The sequence below is a fragment of the Vespula vulgaris genome, chromosome 12, assembly GCF_905475345.1.
Source record: "Vespula vulgaris chromosome 12, iyVesVulg1.1, whole genome shotgun sequence".
In the NCBI taxonomy this organism is placed as follows: Eukaryota; Metazoa; Arthropoda; class Insecta; order Hymenoptera; family Vespidae; genus Vespula; species Vespula vulgaris.
The window spans coordinates 1000752-1025138 of record NC_066597.1 but is presented as its reverse complement, the minus strand read 5'-3'; the positions used below and the strand labels follow the sequence as shown (position 1 = coordinate 1025138).

Here is a 24387-nt window from a genome sequence, read left to right as displayed (position 1 = left end):
CAATATTGTATCACTCATATTTTCGAAATTATGTACTATTTTTTTTGTTTCAGAATTCGAGTTTGCACTCTCGGCGACTTTAAAAATCTATCTCGAAGAGTGGACTTCGAAATTTTCGCGGATACCATTCGTGGAAGTATTAAGCAACGTCTATACAACAGTTTATTTGATTTTAGACTAAATTTGCGAAGTGGGGATACTCGGCTTCGCAAAACAACAACAATATCGGTTCTCTGACCGACTTCTACAGTCACTAGCTCAGTTGTATTTTGGACTCCGAGGAGGGAACTTAGAAATTTTCGCGGATACCATTCCTTCTAGTATTAACGAGAAGTTTACGCTAGTACAATATTGTGTCACTCATATTTTCGAAATTATGTACTATTTTTTTTGTTTCAGACTTCGAGTTTGCACTTTCGAGGACTTTGAAAATCTATCTCGAAGAGTGGACTTCGAAATTTTCGCGGATACCATTCGTGGAAGTATTAAGCAACGTCTATACAACAGTTTATTTGATTTTAGACTAAATTTGCGAGGTGGGGAGACGGGCTCGAGAAACGACAACAATATCGGACCTCTGACCGACTTCTACAGTCACTAGATCAATTGTGTTTTGGACTCCGACGAGGGAACTTAGAAATTTTCGCGGATACCACTCGTGCAAGTATTAAGGAACAGTTAATTCGTATATACAACAGTTTATTTGATTTTAGATTGAACTTGCGAAGTGGGGATACTCGGCTTCGCAAAACAACAACAATATCGGTTCTCTGACCGACTTCTACCGTCACCAGTTCAGTTGTGTTTTGGACTCCGACGAGGGAACTTAGAAATTTTCGCGGATACCATTCCTTCTAGTATTAACGAGAAGTTTAGGCAAGTACAATGTTGTATCACTCATATTTTCGAAATTATGTACTATTTTTTTTGTTTCAGACTTCGAGTTTGCACTTTCGAGGACTTTGAAAATCTATCTCGAAGAGTGGACTTCGAAATTTTCGCGGATACCATTCGTGGAAGAATAAGGAAGAGTTAATTCGTCTATACAACAGTTTATTTGATTTTAGACTAAATTTGCGAGGTGGGGAGACGGGCTCCAGAGACGACAACAATATCGGTCCTCTGACCGACTTCTACAGTCACTAGTTCAGTTGTGTTTTGGACTCCGACGAGGGAACTTAGAAATTTTCGCGGATACCACTCGTGCAAGTATTAAGGAACAGTTAATTCGTATATACAACAGTTTATTTGATTTTAGATTGAATTTGCGAAGTGGGGATACTCGGCTTCGCAAAACAACAACAATATCGGTTCTCTGACCGACTTCTACAGTCACCAGTTCAGTTGTGTTTTGGACTCCGACGAGGGAACTTAGAAATTTTCGCGGATACCATTCCTCCTAGTATTAACGAGAAGTTTACGCAAGTACAATGTTGTATCACTCATATTTTCGAAATTATGTACTATTTTTTTTGTTTCAGACTTCGAGTTTGCACTTTCGAGGACTTTGAAAATCTATCTCGAAGAGTGGACTTCGAAATTTTCGCGGATACCATTCGTGGAAGTATTAAGCAACGTCTATACAACAGTTTATTTGATTTTAGACTAAATTTGCGAGGTGGGGAGACGGGCTCGAGAAACGACAACAATATCGGACCTCTGACCGACTTCTACAGTCACTAGCTCAGTTGTGTTTTGGACTCCGACGAGGGAACTTAGAAATTTTCGCGGATACCATTCCTTCTAGTATTAACGAGAAGTTTACGTAAGTACAATATTGTATCACTCATATTTTCGAAATTCTATAGTATTTTTTTTGTTTCAGACTTCGAGTTCGCACTGTCGGGTACTTCGAAAATCTATCTCGAAGACGGGACTTATAAATTTTCGCACTCTTGTGGGACTTTGACAGTCTATCTCCTGAAATGGACTTAGAAGTTTTCGCACTCTCATGGGACTTTGAAAATCTATCTCCAAGAGTGGACTTAGAAATTTTCCCACCTTTGAGGGTCTTTGACAATCTGTTTCCACGAGTGAACTTAGAAATTTTAGCAGAAAGCCATTTGAGGAAGTATTAATGAAGTATCGACGTAAGTATATTTTCTATTACTGATATTTTCATTATTCTGTACAATTTCTCTTGTTTCAGACTTCGATTCTGCATTCTCGTGGAACTTTGAAAATCTATCTCCCCCAGTGGACTTAGAAATTTTCGCCCTCTCGTGGGACTTTGACAGTCTATCTCCAGATGTGGACTTAGAAATTTTCCCACCTTTGAGGGTCTTTGACAATCTGTTTCCACGAGTGAACTTAGAAATTTTAGCAGAAAGCCATTTGAGGAAGTATTAATGAAGTATCGACGTAAGTATATTTTCTATTACTGATATTTTCATTATTCTGTACTATTTCTCTTGTTTCAGACTTCGATTCTGCATTCTCGTGGAACTTTGAAAATCTATCTCCCCCAGTGGACTTAGAAATTTTCGCCCTCTCGTGGGACTTTGACAGTCTATCTCCAGATGTGGACTTAGAAATTTTCGCACTTTCGGGGGACTTTGAAAATTTATCTCCAAGAGTGGACTTAGAAATTTTCCCACCTTTGAGGGTCTTTGACAATCTGTTTCCACGAGTGGACTTAGAAATTGTTGCTGGATGCCACTTGTGCGAGTATTAACGAAGACTGAGTAAGTATATTTCTCTATCACATATTTGTTGATGCTTTACACAGTCTTTTATTATAACAGTGATACTGACTATTTTGTTTCTATTTTTATATTTCAGAACCTAGTTGCAATCGCGTGCGTAGCAATGAAGAAATCGAGGCTTTGTATCGCTAAAATAAAAATAGAAGCAGTGCTTGTTCGTTCGCGTTTCGCGATTTAAACCATAAGTGTCTTTGCATAGACTGCGTGCAATGCAGTCTTTAGAGTCAGTGTTTGTTCGCGGAGTTTCTTGATTTTTTGACAGTCGCACAGACTGTACTTATAAAATATAGTAGAGTTTCGTTAAGTAAATTCAGTGACCGTTCGTTAATAAATAACTACCGCGAATTAGAGTCAGTGCATCACTGAAGTGGATCTCAACCAACTTCGATGTCGACCTACCTCATTTTCAACCAACTACAAATCATCCACCCTCAATTTCGACCTAAGTCGCGGTCCAGTGTTTTGGAGCCGTCGCAGAACTTCTTAAGTAGTAAGTTAATTTTTGAGTACCTCCGATCACTCAATCATGTCGAGGACGAAAGGTCCGAATCGGCACGGGTGATTGGTTGTAATTAATTAGTAGAAGAGCAATGAGTGACCACGACTAAATTTCTTCGGAGATTTACTCGTGAATGGTTCGTTATTTTTTGATTTATTTATTAGATCAGGATAGAGTCTTCTTGGTTAAACGCGTTAGTTATTATTATTTCAAATTTTAAATATTTAAATGCATTTTTAAATAATTTTCTCTCACCAAAATAGTGAAGAATCGCGATATTTGCGAATTTTAATATTGAATAAGCAAGAAGACATTCGCGATGGATTCTCTCGATTACAAGCGAAATTGTATAATTTATTTTCTAATAGTTGAAATAAGTGCTTGTAAGAAGGAGCGTCCAATGATTTTTCAGTACATTTTTATATAAAGATCAATCAATTTTATTAATAAAAGAAAAGTCTCAATAGAGTCATTGCTTTTGAAAGAATAAAGTAGAGTAGAGTCGTTGATAAAAGATAAAGAGACTTGTAGAATCACTACGCGTAGAACATAGAATAAGTTAATCAATTTTTAGCTTAGGATTTTCAGCAATTAATATATTAATTCTCGTTTCTCTTTCGATGCTTTCTCGATTTTTCGTTTCAGATTTGGTTTAGAGTTATGTTAGATTTATTAGTTTTCTTTCACATCTTAGAATAAGGGTCGGTTTTAGTTCTTTGATATTGACGATAGTTATCGAATATGTTCTATAGTTGTGATTAGGGCACGAAGCAATGAAGAGGCTATATGCCGAAGAGGCCCCCACAAATTGTGGCTCAAGAGGGCAACTATAAAACTATTGAGTTATTTTCGAAGGTTCTACAGAACTTTTCGAAAATGGCTTTTGTTCATATTTTAATTTTACCATGTTGTCACTCAAAATGCTCTTATATAGAAGTAATGTAGATTAGAGAAACTGAGACGACGTAATATTCTATCTCCCATTTTACATTGCCACGCGTACGCGAATAAAATTTTTGCATATATTATGCATTTTTATTATTAAAGTCAAGTAATCGCGTTTTTCTTTTTGAAATTTTAATTAAAATCATAATTTTATTTTAATAAAATCTTTATTAAAGTCGAGTCATAAATTTTTCACTTTTAATTTTTTTAAAAATTCAATTAAATTCATAATTTTATTTATATAAAATCAAATTTTATTTGCTTGAAATATAAATTAGATTACGCCGGTAATGCGTATTTTAGAGTAGAGTCACCGTCATTCGAACACTCACGTGAGTGATTAAAAATCCCACAGACTTCGTTTTATTGAAAAGCAATTATTTGATCATGCCAATTTCGCGAATTTTAGAGTAGAGTCACCGTCAGCTCATGAGTTTCCAGATGCAGCAACGTCCTCGCGGTATGACCTGGATCAGAAGAACTTGAAATATAAAAATCGAATTTAAATTATATCTCAAGTATTAATGAGCGAATGACTGCATATTACAACGTTTCTCCAAAATCTCTGTTTTATTTAAAGTCTCGGGTGGGACCCTTGGGAGGGGCCCTCGGGTGTGGGCCTTTGTGCGGGTTACTGTCTCAGTATCTTTCAGAGTTCCTTTTCTCTTCTTTTCTTCCTCTACTCTTCTATATTTATCTATTTCCTTTTCCTCTCTTATTCTTTTTCTGTTTCAGATTAGATCGTCATTTCGAGGAGTGGACTTAGAAATTTTTGCAAGGTGCTATTAGAGCGAGTATTAATGAAGAATCGACGGAAGTATATTTTCTATCACTCATATTTTCATAATTCTATACTATCTCTTTTGTTTTAGACTTAGATTCTGCACTTTCAGGGGACTTTAAAAATCTATCTCCATGAGTGGACTTAGAAATTTTCACACCCTTGAGGGACTTTGACAATCTATCTCCACGAGTGGACTTAGAAATTTTCACAGGATGACATTCGAGCGAGTATTAACGAAGATTTAAAGTAAGTATATTTCTCTATCACATATTTGTTGAATCATTTACACAATCTTTTATTATAACAATGATACTGATTATTTTGTTGCTATTTTTATGTTTCAGAACCTCATTGCGGTCGCGCGCGTTGCAATGTTGTAATCGAGTGTTAGTATCGCTAAACAAAATTTATCGCGAAGTAGAAGCAGTGTTTGTTCGTTCGCGTTTCGCGATTTAAACCATAAGTGTCTTTGCATAGACTGCGTGCAATGCAGTCCTTAGAGTCAGTGTTTGTTCGCGGAGTTTCTTGATTTTTTAACAGTCGCACAGACTGTACTTATAAAATATAGTAGAGTTTCGTTAAGTAAATTCAGTGACCGTTCGTTAATAAATAACTACCGCGAATTAGAGTCAGTGCATCACTGAAGTGGATCTCAACCAACTTCGATGTCGACCTACCTCATTTTCAACCAACTACAAATCATCCACCCTCAATTTCGACCTAAGTCGCGGTCCAGTGTTTTGGAGCCGTCGCAGAACTTCTTAAGTAGTGAGTTAATTTTTAAGTCCCTCCGATCACTCAATCATGTCGAGGACGAAAGTTCCGAATCGGCACGGGTGATTGGTTGTAATTAATACATAAAACAGCATTGAGTGACCACTAGTAAATTTTCTATTTTTCGTATTAGGGTGGCTTTCGAGTTTCGTTAGATTCATTAGTTTTCTTCTACGTTTTAGAATAAGGGTAGTTAATGATGGTTATCGAATGTTCTATAGTTGTTGGTTGGGCTTGAAGCAAAGAAAAGACTATATCTTGAAGAAATTCCCACAAACTGTGGCTCAAGAGGGCAGCTATTGGATTGTTGTTTTATTTTCGAAGGTTCGTCAGATTAGTTGAAATAGATATATTTTAATTTCTATGTGGTCACCCAAAATGCTCTTATGTAATAATAATTTTGATTTCAGAAACCTGGACGACGTAACGCTCCGTCTTCCACCCCACATTGATACTCGTACGCGAATAAAATTATTACATATGTTATTCATTTTTACTATTAACGTAGAGTTGTAAATTTTTATTTTCTTTTTATTCTCTTTTCTAAAGTCTTCTATCTAAAGTACACTGAATAAAAGTGCATATGGACTCTCGCGCACTCGCATGCATCTTTTCTTCCTTTCCTCCTTTTCTCTCCTCTTCTCTTTGTTCCTTCTTCTTATTCTCATCTTTTTTTATTCTTTTACACTTCCTCTTTTTCTGTTTCTGAATCATCGAGGGATTTTTACGGAAGTTAATGGAACCTCGCTGCATATAATTGATATTATATTCAGAGAGGGTATGTCTCCTTACTGCCGTACGCGAATGATAGGGAAAACACTCACGCACGTGCTGGTCATCACGTACGTAAGTGTTCGCGGTCGCGAAATTAAGTCCTGCCGAGGACTACGTTTTGATTTTTAAAATCGAAATATAGACACGACCGGTCGTGTCTCGAGATGTCTGAAGCTGACGGTGTGGACGGTGGAGTTTTTCGTAATCAGGGTCTCGTCCATCTGCAATTTTCTGAAAAGCCGAAAACTCCCGAAGCGGAAAGATATCTCGAACGCGAATTTTAGAGTAGAGTCCCCGTTAGCCCGTGGGTCCCCAGATGCAGCAACCTCCAAGCGGTGGGACCTGGGTCGGTAATACTTGCGATATTTTAAAATCTATTTTTAAATTATATCAAAAATCTATAACTAAATTATAAATATAATTTAGTTAAAACGCAAGTACTACCGGGCGAATGGCTGCATATTTCAGTGCTTTTCGAAAATCTCTTCCTTTTAATTCTAACTAGATATTAAATTCATTATATTTTCCAGTGTTAATCATATTTCGAGAGATAGATAAATTAAATGAAGCAATATTCTAAAATAATTTAGTAGAGAAACGTGCGGAAAACTTTTGTATCGCTGTCTTTCCTATTTATTCTTATTCACTTTTATTAATTATTATTTATAAAAATTCTCTTAAACTCTTCTTCTTTTATTCTTTTTCTGTTTCAAGTTAGATGATGGAGACATCAAGCATCGAGAGACAAATCATCAAGTGATCGTTTTTCGTGAAATTTATTTATTGAATTACTCTACATTTTTATTTATTATATACCCTTTCATTTATTCAATATCTATATAATAATTGAAACAATTATTCGAGATTAATTATTTTAACTTCTCTCGGGTGGGACCCTTGGGAGGGGCCCTCGGGCGTGGGCTTCTGTGCGGGTTTCGTTCTTTCACTAGGGAAAAATTAAACTCATTTATGGTACTCTGATTTTTATCTACTGAAATGATCTTCGAGATACTTATCCATTTTTCTGCATTCTATCTTTCTCACAGACCCTTTTCTTCGTTTCTTCTCTTCTTTTCTTCCGCTCTTTTCTCTTTTCTCTTTTCCCTTTGCTCTTCTTCTTTCATCCTTTTTCTGTTTCAGGTTAGATCATCGAGAGACCGATCACCGAGGGATCAATCATCGTGAAATTAAATTTTTACAGGGAAGTTTTAATAGTATATTTGTTTTTTTTTTATTTTACTTAATCATTAATTTATTTATTAATTATTAATACTATTGTTTAATTGTATTTTGATTTTAAATGTATATTTTTATATAAATGGCTTTTTTCATATAATAATGCATATTATTTTTGCATATAATTAACTCTTTATCTTTTATTCTTTTTCTGTTTCAAGTTAGGTGACCGCTGGACCTATCATCGTGGGATTTTTATACGGAAGTTAAAGGAACCTCTCTGCATATAATCTTTATTATATGCAGGAAGGGTATGTCTCCTTGCTTCCGTACGCGAATGATAGGGGAAACACTCAGGCGCGTGACGGCCGGCACGCGCGTGGGTGTTCGCGGACGGGAGATTTAGTCCTACCGAGGACTTCGTTTTTTAAAATATCGAAATATAGACACGACCGGTCGTGTCTCGAGATGTCTGAAGCCGACGGTGTGGACGGTGGAGCAATCTGTAAGCGGGGTTTTATACATCTCCAGTTTGCTGAGAAGCACGAAGCTCCCGAAGCGGAAAGGCATCTCGGTTCGTGGATTTTAGAGTAGAATCCTCGTTAGTCCGTTTATTTCCAGGTGCAGCAATCGTTGCGTCACCCAAGGACCATGGAGGGACTTAGATTTTTATACGGGAGTTTAAAGAGTCTTTCTACCTCTGGCGTAGAAGGATTTCTTTTCTCCCGTTCGGGCAAGATAGAAGGACACTCGCTTATGTCGGCTGGCATAGGCGTTGGTGTTCTCGGGCGCGATTAAGTCCAAAATTGGCTCTTACGTACTCAGCATACTCGCGTGAGTGTTACCGGAATACTTGCGTAAGTATCTGTGAGTGCGGTAGGATTCAATCTTGGGTTCCGGCGTTTGTCGCGAAGCACAATCGGGTGTGCTCAAGTGGTGATCGAAGCTTCCGATGTTGGATAGTTGAGCTATGCGTAAGTCGGTTCCCAAATGCGGAGACGCATGGGGCTGCAATTTTAGCGTTTGGAGGCTTGAATTCGTCGGGAGTGGAGGTCGCCCCGTTGCTTTGCTTTTTTGATAGTAGTAGAAGTAGTAAAAAGTAGAGTCACCGTTAGTCCGCGGGTCTCCAGATGCAGCAACCTCCACGCGGTGGGACCTGGGTCGGAAGTACTTGTGTTTAGTCAAAATCTTATGGTGTGCAAGTATTGCCGAGCGAATGGCTGCGTTCTTTAAGGGTTTTCTAAAATTTATTCTATGTAATTCCAAATTAAATATCGAAGTACATTTTACATTCTTTCTTACACTTTCCGTATATTCAGCAGTCAATTCACGGTCATTTCTGTTCATTGAAACGTATAGCTCGATAATAATCGAAATAATTATTCGAGATTTATTATCATAGTTTCCCTCGGGTGGGACCCATGAGTTGGGCTCATGGGCGTGGGCTTCTGAGCGGGTTTCCTTCTTTCAGTACCAAAAAATTCAGCTCGATTTCCGTACTCCGACTTCGGACGAATTCATTTTCTCTTTCCTTTTCTTTTCTTTTCTATGTCCATCTTTTCATTTTAATTTCATGGTTTTCATACGTGTATGCGTTTCCTTATAACTTCCGGATATCCTTTCTTTCTATTCTTCCGAGATTCATCGTATTCACGTGCGCGCATGTTCCGGTTTTCTTTTCCTCTTTCTCTTCTTCGTGGTTTTCGATATATCGGCGAGGTTCCGATATATCGTCCAAAGGTCCGTTTCATAATCGATTGCTAGACGCGAATACGGGTAAGATAGGAAGAACATTAACGCCTGTGTCGGCGGGTACAGACGTGGTGTTCTCGGGCGCGAATAAAAGTCCTACGGTAATGGACTTCGTTTGATTGCTAAACCGAATAATGACCGGTCGTGTGTCGGTTCGTGTGCTGCCGAGCGGTATGGATTGCTATCCGTAAGCGTGGACTGACCCTCCTCCAGTTAGCCGCCTGAATTCTCGGTTGGTGCGTGGACGCCGCGAACGCGATCTTAGAGTAGAGTCACCGTTATTATAACACTCCCGGGAGTATCGGGCGCGATTAAAAGTCCTACCGGGGACTTCGTTTTATAGAACGCCGATTATTTGATCACGCCGGTCTCGCGAATTTTAGAATGTAGAGTCCCCGTTAGCCCGTGGGTCCCTAGATGCAGCTACCTCCACGCGGTGGGACCTGGGTCGGTAGTACTTGCGACATATCGAAAACTATGTCTTAATTGTATTTAAAATCTGTAACTAAATTATAGATATAATTATAAAACGCAAGTATTACCGGGCGAATGGCTGCACATTTCTATATTTTTACAATATCTCTCGTCTGTCTAAGTTCAATTAAACGTTAAGTTGATTACATTTTAAATTGTTAATTATATTTCCACAGATAAATAAATTTGAATATAACAAAATTTTAATTAATTTTCTAAGAGAACGCATAGAAAACTGTTCCGTCGTACTTATATACTCTTATTAATTGTATTCTTTTGATAATTACATTAATTATATACTTTTATTCACCACATGAATCACTTTCATTAACTTTTATTAATTATTAATATCGGGTGGGACCCTTGGGAGGGGCCCTCGGGTGTGGGCCTTAGGCGGGTTTCGTTCTTTCACTAATGAAAAATCGAATACACTTTGGTATTCTGATTTTCAGCTAGTGAAACGTTCTTCGAGATGCATTTCCATCTTTCGGAATTCTATTCTTGTCACGCACATTTACGCAAATACTTCCTTCTCTTCGTTTTTCTGTTTTTCTCTTTTCTTTATATCCTTCTCTCATGTTTCTTGACCATTGATTTTTTTCAGGATAGATCATCGAGGGACGGATCATCATGAAACTAAATTTTTACAGGGAAATTTTTGAATATAAATATCTTTTTGCATATAATTTTGTATATAATATTTGCTCTTATATTTAATTTTTATTATCTTTTTAATTTTTCTGTTATATTTAATTTTTATCATTTTAATTTCTGCTCTTACATTTAGGTTTTATTATCTTTTAAATTTTTGCTCTTAGATTTACCTCTTCTTTTATTCCTCCTCTGTTTCAGATTAGGTGATCGAGGGACGGATCATCGTGGGATTTTTACACGGAAGTTAATGGAACCTCTCTGCATATAATTCTTGTTATATGTAGGGAGGGTATGTCTCCTTGCTTCCGTACGCGAATGATAGGGAAAACACTCACGCACGTGACGGCCGGCACGCGCGTGGGTGTTCGCGATCGCGAGATTTAGTCCTACCGAGGACTGCGTTTTGATTTTTGAAATCGAAATATAGACACGACCGGTCGTGTCTCGAGATGTCTGAAGCCGACGGTGTGGACAGTGGAGCAATCTGTAAGCGGGGTTTTATACATCTCCAGTTTGCTGAGAAGCCCGAAGCTCCCGAAGCGGAAAGGCATCTCGGATCGTGGATTTTAGAGTAGAGTCCCCGTTAGACCGTGGGTCTCCAAGTGCAGCAACCTCCACGCGGTGGGACCTGGGTCGGAATTACTTGTATTGTTTCAGAAACCTATGAAATGCAAGTATTGCCGAGCGAATGGCTGCGTTTTCGAAGAGTTCTTTTTCCAAAATATTTTCTTTGTAATTTCAACTTAAACATCGAAGTACGTACATTTTGCATCGGTTCTTACATTTTTCGTATATTCGGCAATAAGCACACGGTCATTTCTTTTCATTAAAACGCATAGATACGTCATAATTGAACAATTATTCTCTCGGGAGGGTCCCATGGGTGGGGCTCATGGGCGTGGGCTTCTGTGCGGGTCTCCTTCTTTCAGTATCGAAAAATCCAACTCGATTTTGGTACTCTGGTTTTGGTTCGGACCATCTTTTCTAATTCAATTTCATCGTTTTCGCAGGTGTTTCCTTATAACTTCCGGATATCTTTTCTTTCTATTCTTCTGAGTTTTATCGGACTCACGTGCGCGCATGTTCCGGCTCTCTTTCTCTTCTTCTTTTCCTCTTCTTCGCGGATTTCGATACATCGGCGAGGTTCCGATATATCGTCCAAAGGTCCGTTTCATAATCGATTGCTAGACGCGAATACGGGTAAGATAGGAAGAACATTAACGCCTGTGTCGGCGGGCACAGACGTGGTGTTCTCGGGCGCGAATAAAAGTCCTACGGTAATGGACTTCGTTTGATTGCTAAACCGAATAATGACCGGTCGTGTGTCGGTTCGTGTGCTGCCGAGCGGTATGGATTGCTATCCGTAAGCGTGGACTGACCCTCCTCCAGTTAGCCGCCTGAATTCTCGGTTGGTGCGTGGACGCCGCGAACGCGATCTTAGAGTAGAGTCACCGTTATTATAACACTCCCGGGAGTATCGGGCGCGATTAAAAGTCCTACCGAGGACTTCGTTTTATAGAACGCCGATTATTTGATCACGCCGGTCACGCGAAATTTAGAGTAGAGCCCCCGTTAGCCCGTGGGTCCCCAAATGCAGCTACCTCCACGTGGTGGGACCTGGGTCGGTAGTACTTGTCATATATATTGAAATCTATGTCTGAATTATATCTAAAATCTGTAACAAAATTATATATACTAAAATCAATAACTACATTATACATATAATTATAGAATGCAAGTACTACCGGGCGAATGGCTGCGTATTTCAATGTTTTTCCAAAATTTCTCTTCTGTTTAATTTTAATCAGACGTCAAATTAATTACATTTTAAATTGTTAGTTATATTTCCACAGATGAATAAATGGAATATATCAAAATTATAAATTAATTTTCTGAAAGGAAAACGCAGAGAAAATTTTTCCGACCCACTTATGTTCCCTGTCGTCCCCATTTATTCGACATTTACTTTTAATAATTATATACTTTTCTTAATTATTAGAATTATATCCTTTTCTTTATTATATTAATTAGTTTTATTAACTTTTATTTATGACTAGTTTCGGGTGGGACCCTTGGGAGGGGCCCTCGGGTGTGGGCCTTTGTGCGGGCTGCCGTCTCGGCATTTTCTACAGCTTTTTCTCATTTTTTCTTTTCTTCTCCTCTTTTCTTTTTCTTTCTCTTCCATTTCTCTTTTTCTTTCATTCTTTTTCTATTTCAGGTTAGATCATCGAGGGAGCCATCATCGAGGGACCGCTCATCGTCAAATTAAATTTTTACAGGGAAGTTTTTGAATATAAATGTCTTTTTGTATATAATTTTGCATATAATTTTTACTGTTATATTTAATTTTTATTATCTTTTTCATTTTTGCTCTTGTATTTAATTACTATTATCTTTTTAATTTTTGCTATTAAATCTATATTTTACTATTATATCTATTCTTCTCCTGTTTCAGGTGAGGTGATCCAGGGGCCGATCATCGTAAAATTAAATTTTTACAGGGAAGTTCTTGAATATAAATGTCTTTTTGCATATAATTTTTGCTCTTATATTTAATTTTTATTCTTACATTTATCTCTTCTTTTATTTTTCTTCTGTTTCAGATTAGGTGATCGAGGGACGGATAACCGTGGGATTTTTACACGGAAGTTAATGGAACCTCTCTGCATATAATTCTTGTTATATGTAGGGAGGGTATGTCTCCTTGCTTCCGTACGCGAATGATAGGGAAAACACTCACGCACGTGACGGCCGGCACGCGCGTGGGTGTTCGCGAACGCGAGAAAAAGTCCTACCGAGGACTGCGTTTTGATTTTTGAAATCGAAATATAGACACGACCGGTCGTGTCTCGATATGTCTGAAGCCGACGGTGTGGACAGTGGAGCAATCTGTAAGCGGGGTTTTATACATCTCCAGTTTGCTGAGAAGCCCGAAGCTCCCGAAGCGGAAAGGCATCTCGGATCGTGGATTTTAGAGTAGAATCCCCGTTAGTCCGCGTATTTCCACGTGCCGCAAGCGTTTCATCGGGCCAAGGACCATCGAGGGACTTAGATTTTTATACGGGTGTTTAAAGAATCTTTCTACCTCTGGCGTAGAAGGATTTCTTTTCTCCCGTTCGGGCAAGATAGAAGGACACTCGCTTATGTCGGCTGGCAAAGGCGTTGGTGTTCTCGGGCGCGATTAAGTCCTAAATTGGTTCTAACGTATTCAACATATTCGCGTGAGTGTTTCCGGAATGCTCGCGTAAGTATCGTGACTGCGGTAGATTCAATTTTGGGTTCCGGCGTTTGTCGCGAAGCACAATCGGGTGTGCTCAAGTGGTGATCGAAGCTTCCGATGTTGGATAGTTGAGCTATGCGTAAGTCGGTTCCCAAATGCGGAGACGCATGGGGCTGCAATTTTAGCGTTTGGAGGCTTGAATTCGTCGGGAGTGGAGGTCGCCCCGTTGCTTTGCTTTTTTGATAGTAGTAGAAGTAGTAAAAAGTAGAGTCACCGTTAGTCCGCGGGTCTCCAGATGCAGCAACCTCCACGCGGTGGGACCTGGGTCGGTAGTACTTTCGGTATGTCGAAATCTTATGGGATACAAGTATTATCGAGCGAATGGCTGCATGTTTCAAGATTTTTCCAAGATCTTCTCTATCGAATTCCAACAGAATTTCGAAGTACATGCAATTTACGTTCTTTCTTACATCTTCCATATATTCAACATTAAATCCACAGTCATTTCCATTTATTGAAACGCATAGCTATGTAATAATTATTCGAGATTAATTCTTATAGTTTCTCTCGGGTGGGTCCCTTGGGATGGGCCCTTGGGCGTGGGCTTCTGTGCGGGTCTCCTTCTTTCTGTACCGAAAAATCGAGTTGGATTTTTGTACTCTGGTTTTCGTCGGGTTTACCGATCTTCTATGTCCATCTTTTCTTCCCAATTTCATTTTTTTCACACGTGCATGTGTTCCATTGCATCTTACGGATATTCTTCTTTTTTTTTCTTTTCTACTCCACTCTTCTCACATGTGCGCACGTTTTGGCTTTCTTCTCTTCTCATTTTCTTCTCCTTTTCTTCTCTTTCTCTTCTTCTTGTTCTCTTCTTCGCGAATCTCGTTATATCCGCGCGGAATACGGGTAGGATAGGAAGAACACACGCGCGTGTGTCGGCGGGCACAGGCGTGGTGTTCTCGGTCGCGAATAAAAGTCCTACGTTAACGGACTTCGTTTGATTGCTAAGACGAATAAATGACTGGTCGTGTGTCGGTTTATGTGCTTCCGAGTAGTATGGTATGCTATCCGTAAGCGTGGACTGACCCTCCTCCAGTTAGCCGCCAGAATCCTTGGATAGTGCATGGAACGTCGCGAACGCGAATTAGATTCACCGTTATGCTAACACTCACGGGAGTGTTCGGGCGCGATTAAAAGTCCTATCGGGGACTTCGTTTTATTGAACGTCGATTAGTTGATCACGCCGGTCACGCGAAATTTAAAGTAGAGACCCCGTTAGCTCGTGGGTCTCCAACTGCAGCAACCTCCACGCGGTGGGACCTGGGTCGGAAGTACTTGTGTTTAGTCAAAATCTTATGGTGTGCAAGTATTGCCGAGCGAATGGCTGCGTTCTTTAAGGGTTTTCTAAAATTTATTCTATGTCATTCTAAATTAAATATCGAAGTACATTTTACATTCTTTCTTACACTTTCCGTATATTCAGCAGTAAATTCACGGTCATTTCTGTTCATTGAAACGTATAGCTCGATAATAATCAAAATAATTATTCGAGATTAATTATCATAGTTTCCCTCGGGTGGGACCCATGAGTTGGGCTCATGGGCGTGGGCTTCTGTGCGGGTTTCCTTCTTTCAGTATCGAAAAATCCAACTCGATTTTGGTACTCTGGTTTTGGTTCGGACCATCTTTTCTAATTCAATTTCAGCGTTTTCGCAGGTGTTTCATTATAACTTCCGGATATCCTTTCTTTCTATTCTTCTGAGTTTTATCGGACTCACGTGCGCGCATGTTCCGTCTCTCTTTCTCTTCTTCTTTTCCTCTTCTTCGCGGATTTCGATACATCGGCGAGGTTCCGATATATCGTCCAAAGGTCCGTTTCATAATCGATTGCTAGACGCGAATACGGGTAAGATAGGAAGAACATTAACGCCTGTGTCGGCGGGCACAGACGTGGTGTTCTCGGGCGCGAATAAAAGTCCTACGGTAATGGACTTCGTTTGATTGCTAAACCGAATAATGACCGGTCGTGTGTCGGTTCGTGTGCTACCGAGCGGTATGGATTGCTATCCGTAAGCGTGGACTGACCCTCCTCCAGTTAGCCGCCTGAATTCTCGGTTGGTGCGTGGACGCCGCGAACGCGATCTTAGAGTAGAGTCATCGTTATTATAACACTCCCGGGAGTATCGGGCGCGATTAAAAGTCCTACCGGGGACTTCGTTTTATAGAACGCCGATTATTTGATCACACCGGTCTCGCGAATTTTAGAATGTAGAGTCCCCGTTAGCCCGTGGGTCCCCAAATGCAGCTACCTCCACGTGGTGGGACCTGGGTCGGTAGTACTTGCGAAATAGCGAAATAATATGTCTTCATTATATTTAAAGTCTGTAACTAAATTACACATATAATTATAAAACGCAAGTACTACTGGGCGAATGGCTGCATATTTTAATGTTTTTCCAAAATCCCTTCTTAGTTTCAACTGGACGTTAAACTAATAACATTTTAAGTTCTTAGTTCTATTTTTACAAATGAATAAATCGAATATATCAAAATTCTTAAAGAATATTTTAAGAAAACGCACAGAAAACATTTCTGACGGATTTATATTCACTGTCATTTTTATTATATACTTATTCACTTTTATTAATTATATGCTCCTTTAATTAGATTAATTATATACTTTCATTAATTATACAATTTTTTTAAATATATGCTTTTATTAATGATATTAATTATAGACATTTATTTATTATATTAATTACTTTTATTAACTTTTATTAATTATTAATCTCGGGTGGGACCCTTGGGAGGGGCCCTCGGGTGTGGGCCTTAGGCGGGTTTCGTTCTCTCACTAGGGAAAAATCGGACTCAATTATGATATTCTGATTTTCGTCGACTGAACCAATCTTCGAAAGACACACTCATCGTTCGGAATTCTATTTTTCTCAAGTATACATACGCAAATTTTTCTTTATTTTTTCCTTTTTCTATTTGTCTTTTCTTTTCCTATCTTTTTTATATCTATTTCTCATTCTATTTCATACTTTTTCTGTTTCAGGTTAGATCATCGAGGGACCGATCATCGAGGGACCGATCATCGTGAAATTAAATTTTTACAGGGAAGCTTTTGCATACAATTTTACATATAATTTTTGTTCTTATATTTAATTTCTATTATACTTTTAATTTTTACTTTTGTATTTAACTTTTATTAACTTTTTAATTTTTGCTCTTATATTCAATTTTCATTAACTGTTTAGTTTTTGCTGCTATATTTAATTTTTACTGTCTTTTTAATTTTTATTCTTACATTTATCTCTTCTTTTATTTTTCTTCTGTTTCAGATTAGGTGATCGAGGGACGGATAATCGTGGGATTTTTACACGGAAGTTAATGGAACCTCTCTGCATATAATTCTTGTTATATGTAGGGAGGGTATGTCTCCTTGCTTCCGTACGCGAATGATAGGGAAAACACTCACGTGCGTGACGGCCGGCACGCGCGTGGGTGTTCGCGAACGCGAGAAAAAGTCCTACCGAGGACTGCGTTTTGATTTTTGAAATCGAAATATAGACACGACCGGTCGTGTCTCGAGATGTCTGAAGCCGACGGTGTGGACAGTGGAGCAATCTGTAAGCGGGGTTTTATACATCTCCAGTTTGCTGAGAAGCCCGAAGCTCCCGAAGCGGAAAGGCATCTCGGATCGTGGATTTTAGAGTAGAATCCCCGTTAGTCCGCGTATTTCCACGTGCCGCAAGCGTTTCATCGGGCCAAGGACCATCGAGGGACTTAGATTTTTATACGGGTGGTTAAAGAATCTTTCTACCTCTGGCGTAGAAGGATTTCTTTTCTCCCGTTCGGGCAAGATAGAAGGACACTCGCTTATGTCGGCTGGCAAAGGCGTTGGTGTTCTCGGGCGCGATTAAGTCCTAAATTGGTTCTAACGTATTCAACATATTCGCGTGAGTGTTTCCGGAATGCTCGCGTAAGTATCGTGACTGCGGTAGATTCAATTTTGGGTTCCGGCGTTTGTCGCGAAGCACAATCGGGTGTGCTCAAGTGGTGATCGAAGCTTCCGATGTTGGATAGTTGAGCTATGCGTAAGTCGGTTCCCAAATGCGGAGACGCATGGGGCTGCAATTTTAGCGTTTGGAGGCTTGAATTCGTCGGGAGTGGAGGTCGCCCCGTTGCTTTGCTTTTTTGATAGTAGTAGAAGTAGTAAAAAGTAGAGTCACCGTTAGTCCGCGGGTCTCCAGATGCAGCAACCTCCACGCGGTGGGACCTGGGTCGGTAGTACTTTCGGTATGTCGAAATCTTATGGGATACAAGTATTATCGAGCGAATGGCTGCATGTTTCAAGATTTTTCCAAGATCTTCTCTATCGAATTCCAACAGAATTTCGAAGTACATGCAATTTACGTTCTTTCTTACATCTTCCATATATTCAACATTAAATCCACAGTCATTCCCATTTATTGAAACGCATAGCTATGTAATAATTATTCGAGATTAATTCTTATAGTTTCTCTCGGGTGGGTCCCATGGGTGGGGCTCATGGGCGTGGGCTTCTGTGCGGGTCTCCTTTCCGTACCGAAAAATCGAGCTTGAATTTCGTACTCTGGTTTTGATCGGATCCATCATTCCTTTTCTTTTCTTTTCTTTTCTCTTCTCTTCTCTTCTCTTCCTTTCAATTCCATCTTTTTCACATGCATACGTGTTTCATTCCATCTTACAGGTATTCTTTTCTCTCTTTTCTTCCAAGTTCTATCGTTTTAACATGCGCGCACGTTCCGGCTTCCTTTTCTTCTCTTTCTCTTCTTCTTCTCCTGTTCTTCACAGCTTTCGATATATCGGCAAAGGTCCGATGTATCGTCGAATGGTTCGGTTCATAATCCATCGTTAGGCGCGAATACGGGTAGGATAAAAAGAACATTTGTGCGTGTGTCGGCGGGCACAGGCGTGGTGTTCTCGGGCGCGAGTAAAAGTCCTACGATAATGGACTTCGTTTGCTTGCTAAAACCGAATAAATGACCGGTCGTGATACGGTCATCGGATGACTGTAGAGTGAGACGGTCTATGTGCTACTGAGGAGGATGGTTTATGGCTATTTGTAAGGATGTTCAGTCCGTTGACTGACCCACCTTATATCTATAGTCACCTGAGTCCATGGTGAGGTGTATGCAACCCCGCGGGACCGCGAATTAGAGTAGAGTCACCGTTATTCTAACGCTCACGTGAGTGTTCGGGCGCGATTAAAGGTCCTACCGTGGACCTCGTTTTAATGTTCGAAATGCGAAAGGCACGGACGGTCGTGCTTAAAGGCGGGATGTGGGCATCCGAGGCTGACGGCCTCAACGTCATCCCTAGTAGGATACCGTTGCGGACTCGATGTCTCTGTTCGCTCATGTTACCTCGCGAACACCGGGAACGCGTATTTTAAAGTAGAGTTACCGTTGTATTAACACCACGTGAGTGTTCGGGCGCGAATTAAGTGTCCTACCGTGGACTTAGTTTTACTTGCTTAATATATAGATAAGATTACGCCGGTAATGCGTATTTTGAAGTAGAATCATTCGGACACTCACGTGAGTGTCCGAGCGCGATTAAAAGTCCTACCGAGGACTTCGTTTTATTTGTTCGGCGATTATTTGCTCACACCGGTCTCGCGAATCTTATAGAGTAGAGTCCCCGTTAGTTCGTGGGTCCCCAGATGCAGCTACCTCCACGCGGTGGGACCTGGGTCGATAGTACTTCGTACATATCTTAATCTATATCTGAATTATATAAAGCAAGTACTATCGGGCGAATGGCTGCATATTTTAAGACTTCCAAAATCTCTTCAATCTAATTGTAATTGAACATTAAAATATTTATTTTTTCCATATATGATAATGTTGCAATAAATATACAGACTTATTATAATAGAATTCTAGAATAATTTATTTAAAAAAGTCGCAGAAAAATTATATTTTCTTTATTGTTTTTTCATATTTTTTTTTGTTTCCCTTTATTATCTTTTATTCTTATTTATTTTACTTATATGAGTCACCGTTAACCCGTAGATCTTCAGATGCAACAATCTCTACATGATGAAATTTGGATCAGTACTACTCGCGATATAATGAAATAAATTACTGAACGAATAGCTGTATAGAATCACTATATTGCTAATAATATTTGCACAAATAAATAAATTAAATATATAGAATTCTGAAGACTCATGTATATTTTATATGTAAGTTTATAAATTTATGACTAAAATTAAGATTTTGTCAATAATTTAGTGAAAAATAATAATTAGTGAATATATGTAATATTTATATATTATATATTATTTTTTTTTAGATTAAAGTATTAGTTCATTTCCACACTATCTATGAAGTAAAATTTCCAGCCTTGTTTTTCGTGGTTTTATTTATTTCCATATTCGTTTCTAGATTCACACAAGTCTTCAGCAATATTATTAGGTGAACGGTCTTAATAGCAAAATGTTCAACTTTAAAAATGTGCGTCTTTTATTTACATAGCAATATCTTTACATTTTAAAACAATACATTATTCTTTAATTGCTAAAAAATGAAAACGTCAAAACGTTTTTTTAAGAACTTTTATAAATAAGTTATGTGGAATATCATTGTATGTGAAATTCGTTTATCCACATTATAATACTGTTATCTTTGAAACGTAGTTGCTTTAACATGTTGTTTAATAGGTATACGCCATCTTTATAGTATATTATTATTTTATTGAAAAAAACAAGATATGTTGTAATCTAAATTACTGTCTTAGTATACAATAACGAATATCATTTAACAATTTTGACTTTATTAGGAAATACTTTCTCGATTGGTTTCACTTCTCCGAATCTAGCTTTTCTCTTCTCTATTCGCGCTTCCAATTCAGCCTAAAAAATGATTATTTTAGTGATCAATATTAAAAGAAAGAAAATTTATCAAAGTATTTTTAATTATTACCTTATCCATTACGCTAGAAACTGACATTCCAAATCTTTCTGCACGTTTCTTTAAGACCTCGTAAGTTGTGTGCTATGTACATATATATATATATACACATATATAAAATAATATTAAATAATTAATAATATTATAAACTAGCAATAGACAATTTTATTTGAAAATAAAACTTACTACGGGAGTTTTTACAGATGCAGCTGATTTGTTATTTTGATTATTAACACTAAATCTTGCTGATCGAGCTTCCTTCTTTGCAGCTTCTGATAATGGTAGTCCAAACTTTTTTGCTCTCATTTCTAATCTCTATTATTTATATATATATATATATATATATACATATATGTATATAAAAATAATAAACATTAATTGTTAAGTTATTATAATGTAGTAACATAATTTTATATTATGTGTTATAAATTTTTACCTCCTTGGTACCAAGCTCTGATAATTTTATAATTTTTTTCTCGGGAGATGCACTTTCTGAAGATTTTGTATCATTATCGTGTTTCTCTACTTCATCCATCTTAACATCTTCAATCACAGGTTTACGATTTAAAACTATTTTTTTTGTATTACCCACATTACTTTCTACTGACAACTTTCTTTTCTCATTAATCTCTTGTGAATCAGGTTTACTTGATAATTCTTCTATTTCTTCATCCTATAAAATTATATAATACAGTAACATTTTCATATATTATTCATACATTTCCATATATTATTTAAAGAACACTTAAATATTATTAAAATATAATATATATTTTTATAATACAAACACAAATACACACATACACAAATAATACTTACACCAAGAACTGCATCTTCATCTAATATTTCCTCTGCTGTTTCATCCAAAGATAATGCAGAATCTAAAATATAAAATATAAACATGCTTATATATACCTGTATCTAAAAATTAAATCTAATATTACTTACCACCATGTATCGCTAATTGAAGCCTTTCAACCAATTCATTTTTGTTTCCTGTTGTAGGAAGACCTCTTTGTTTTAATTCTACCTTCAGATTTGCAACCTTGCAAAATAAATACATTTATTTATTGATTCATATTATAAATTAATAATTAATGCATTTTATTACTAATAATTTTTATGATATAAAATTTTATTTTTAAAAAATAATATTATAGTTCACCGTAATATTATATTTCTTATTCATAATGACGTGAAAAACAAAATAAATTTTAATATAAAAATTTATGCTCCTAATAAGAAATAGGTTAGAATGCGATAAAGTATTAAATTTGATTCAATCAGCGTACCTTCATTTTCGAAAGTTCAGTCAATCCTTTTTCGTAAGATGAATCAGCCATGGTGTCTCTTTCTTTTTAATTTTAAAAGAAATGTCAAGTAAATTACAAATTCGTTATCATCTCATAAAGCACATTCAGTAAACTTAGAAACGAATAGAACAATGTAAAGATGTTATGACTGTTTATAACAGTTTACAATGAAAGCCGCAACTGTTTGCAATGAAATACCGTAATCGATCGATCGAAAACTTAACCAAAAATGTGAATAGAGTATTACCAAAAGTCGATACATAAAATAGCAAATTTTTAAGTTGGTAATATATACGTGTAATATAAAATTATTAATATACTCTAACCTACATGTATTATTAAGATTTAATTTATGAAATTATCAAAATTTTCACATTTTACTTTGTGGTTAAGACCTTAGTCGATTTTGCGATTACACGTATATATAAAAAACCAATCAAATTTGAATTAGTCAGAAAATGTGTAACGATTGGTCGTTTGAAGAATATTCGTATTTTCGCAATTTGTGATTTTCAAAAACTGTAGAAATACCTACTCGTTGATTTTTAATTAAAAATTATAAGTAAAATTGTACAATATTTAGGATATTTGTATATTTTTATATTATATTTTTATTTTATCGTGTCATTTAATACATGTAAACGAATTTTGAATAAGGACCAATCAGAATACGCCAGGTCTATTTCCGGATTTTTGACACTATCTAACGTGTATAAAAGTAGTGTGAAGTTTTGTTCGTTCTGTGCTGGAAGAATGCGTTAAAACAGTAATTGTTCGAATTAAAAAATATAAATTCAAGAAAGATTATTAAGTTTTAAAGCTGCTACTTACTTAATATACGTCTATTGAACTAATTCTTATCGTATGTATTTTGTATATCACCATTGTTTATTCTTAACCTATTAAAGCGGTATTTGATTTCGCAAATGTTTTATTTAAGTAAAAAGTTTTATTAACGTCAAACTAAACGATTTATTAACTTTTTAGTGTATATCATTTATAAAAATGGATATTAAAATGTGGTTTACTGTCATTGTAACTTTTAGTATGATATCCTTTATAACAGCTTTAAAAGAAGGAGAATGCGAAGGTAACTTATTCTTATATATTGCATTTTTATTATCAAATAATATATTATCTTTAGTTACTTATCTTTTTTTATCTTTTTTTATAGTATGTGTAACTACTGTAAATAAATTTGTTGAAACTTTAACAAATGATATTAAAGATGATCCTAAAAAAATAGAGACAGAGTTCAAAGAATTTTGTAAAACTACAAAGTCAAAAGAAAATAGATTTGTAAGTACTTTTACCATACAAATAATCTTTATATAAAAGTATGCAGTTATAAAAATAATCTTGCTTGTATCTTTTAGTGCTATTATTTAGGTGGTTTAGAAGAATCTGCCACAGGCATTTTGGGAGAACTTAGCAAACCAGTATCGTGGTCTATGCCTGCAGATAAAATATGTGAAAAATTAAAGAAAAAGGACCCACAGATATGTGATTTACGATATGGTATATGTATTTTTTAAAAATTGTATATCATAAAATACTATTTTATGTAATGTTATTATGTATTAGAAATAATATTAATTAATAATAGCGATCATATAACATTCCGCGTTTGTTACAGAAAAACAAATAGATCTTAGAACAGTGGATTTGAAAAAGTTAAAAGTAAGAGATTTGAAAAAAATTTTAAATGATTGGGAGGAATCGTGTGAAGGATGCATAGAAAAGACAGATTTTATTAAACGGATTGAAGAACTTAAGCCTAAATATTCCAGCAATTCTAAAACAGAGCTTTGAAGAGAGCTCTAAGATATAAATAAATAATTAAGATATTATAAATCAATTGTGCATTATTCTGTTTGGCAGGAAAATTAATAGCAATATTTAAAATATGTGTACATTTAATATTTATGTACTTTGATACAATTTCTTTTTTAAAACGTTTGATTTATGAAAAATCATTAGAAATTATTAATTTATATTACTTTTGTGTAATATTGTATTATTTTTTAAACTGTTTCTTAACTTTGTGATCATCATAGGACAGTTTAAGACAAATTAAAAATAACATGTTAATTATTTAATTATTTTTGTTTATCTCTCTCTTTGATGAGGCTAAAAATGAATATAAACTAAGATTATCAGATGGTGCTTCATTTATACAATATTTATAGATATAATTTTGGAATGTAAGTTTTTCAAATTGGGATATTTTATGATATTTCTATTTTCATTGCCCTTCCTCTAATAGTCTGATAAAATGAATTATCTTCATGTAATATACACATCACTATATTTAAAAACTATGAAGCATATAGGATGTGCCGATAAAAGAAGTCT

At 36.6% G+C, this 24387-nt stretch overlaps 2 protein-coding genes and 1 long non-coding RNA gene across 4 annotated transcripts; 2 read left to right on the top strand and 1 right to left on the bottom strand.

Moving 5' to 3' along the window:
• Positions 1 to 882: 882 nt before the first annotated feature.
• On the top strand, positions 883 to 6376 carry LOC127067875 (uncharacterized). Of its 2 annotated transcripts, XR_007782775.1 has the most exons (10): positions 883 to 1765; positions 1826 to 2090; positions 2150 to 2361; positions 2421 to 2684; positions 2782 to 3195; positions 4885 to 4928; positions 5022 to 5179; positions 5278 to 5701; positions 5929 to 6031; positions 6118 to 6376. It is a non-coding gene; the product is annotated as an uncharacterized LOC127067875 (long non-coding RNA). The 2 variants fall into 2 exon arrangements; XR_007782776.1 differs by lacking the exon at positions 2150 to 2361.
• Positions 6377 to 20481: 14105 nt separating this feature from the next.
• LOC127068063 (SAP domain-containing ribonucleoprotein) lies at positions 20482 to 22405 on the bottom strand. The gene is made up of 7 exons (XM_051003711.1): positions 22012 to 22405; positions 21668 to 21764; positions 21539 to 21600; positions 21156 to 21392; positions 20906 to 21034; positions 20732 to 20803; positions 20482 to 20661 (listed from the first exon to the last, which is right to left on the bottom strand). The coding sequence occupies exons 1-7, from the start codon at positions 22060 to 22062 to the stop codon at positions 20563 to 20565; spliced, it is 747 nt and encodes a 248-aa protein (XP_050859668.1). The 5' UTR covers positions 22063 to 22405; the 3' UTR covers positions 20482 to 20562.
• Positions 22406 to 22726: 321 nt separating this feature from the next.
• On the top strand, positions 22727 to 24191 carry LOC127068070 (mesencephalic astrocyte-derived neurotrophic factor homolog). The gene is made up of 5 exons (XM_051003719.1): positions 22727 to 22894; positions 23020 to 23122; positions 23207 to 23331; positions 23409 to 23550; positions 23669 to 24191. The coding sequence occupies exons 2-5, from the start codon at positions 23038 to 23040 to the stop codon at positions 23842 to 23844; spliced, it is 528 nt and encodes a 175-aa protein (XP_050859676.1). The 5' UTR covers positions 22727 to 22894; positions 23020 to 23037; the 3' UTR covers positions 23845 to 24191.
• Positions 24192 to 24387: the final 196 nt, after the last annotated feature.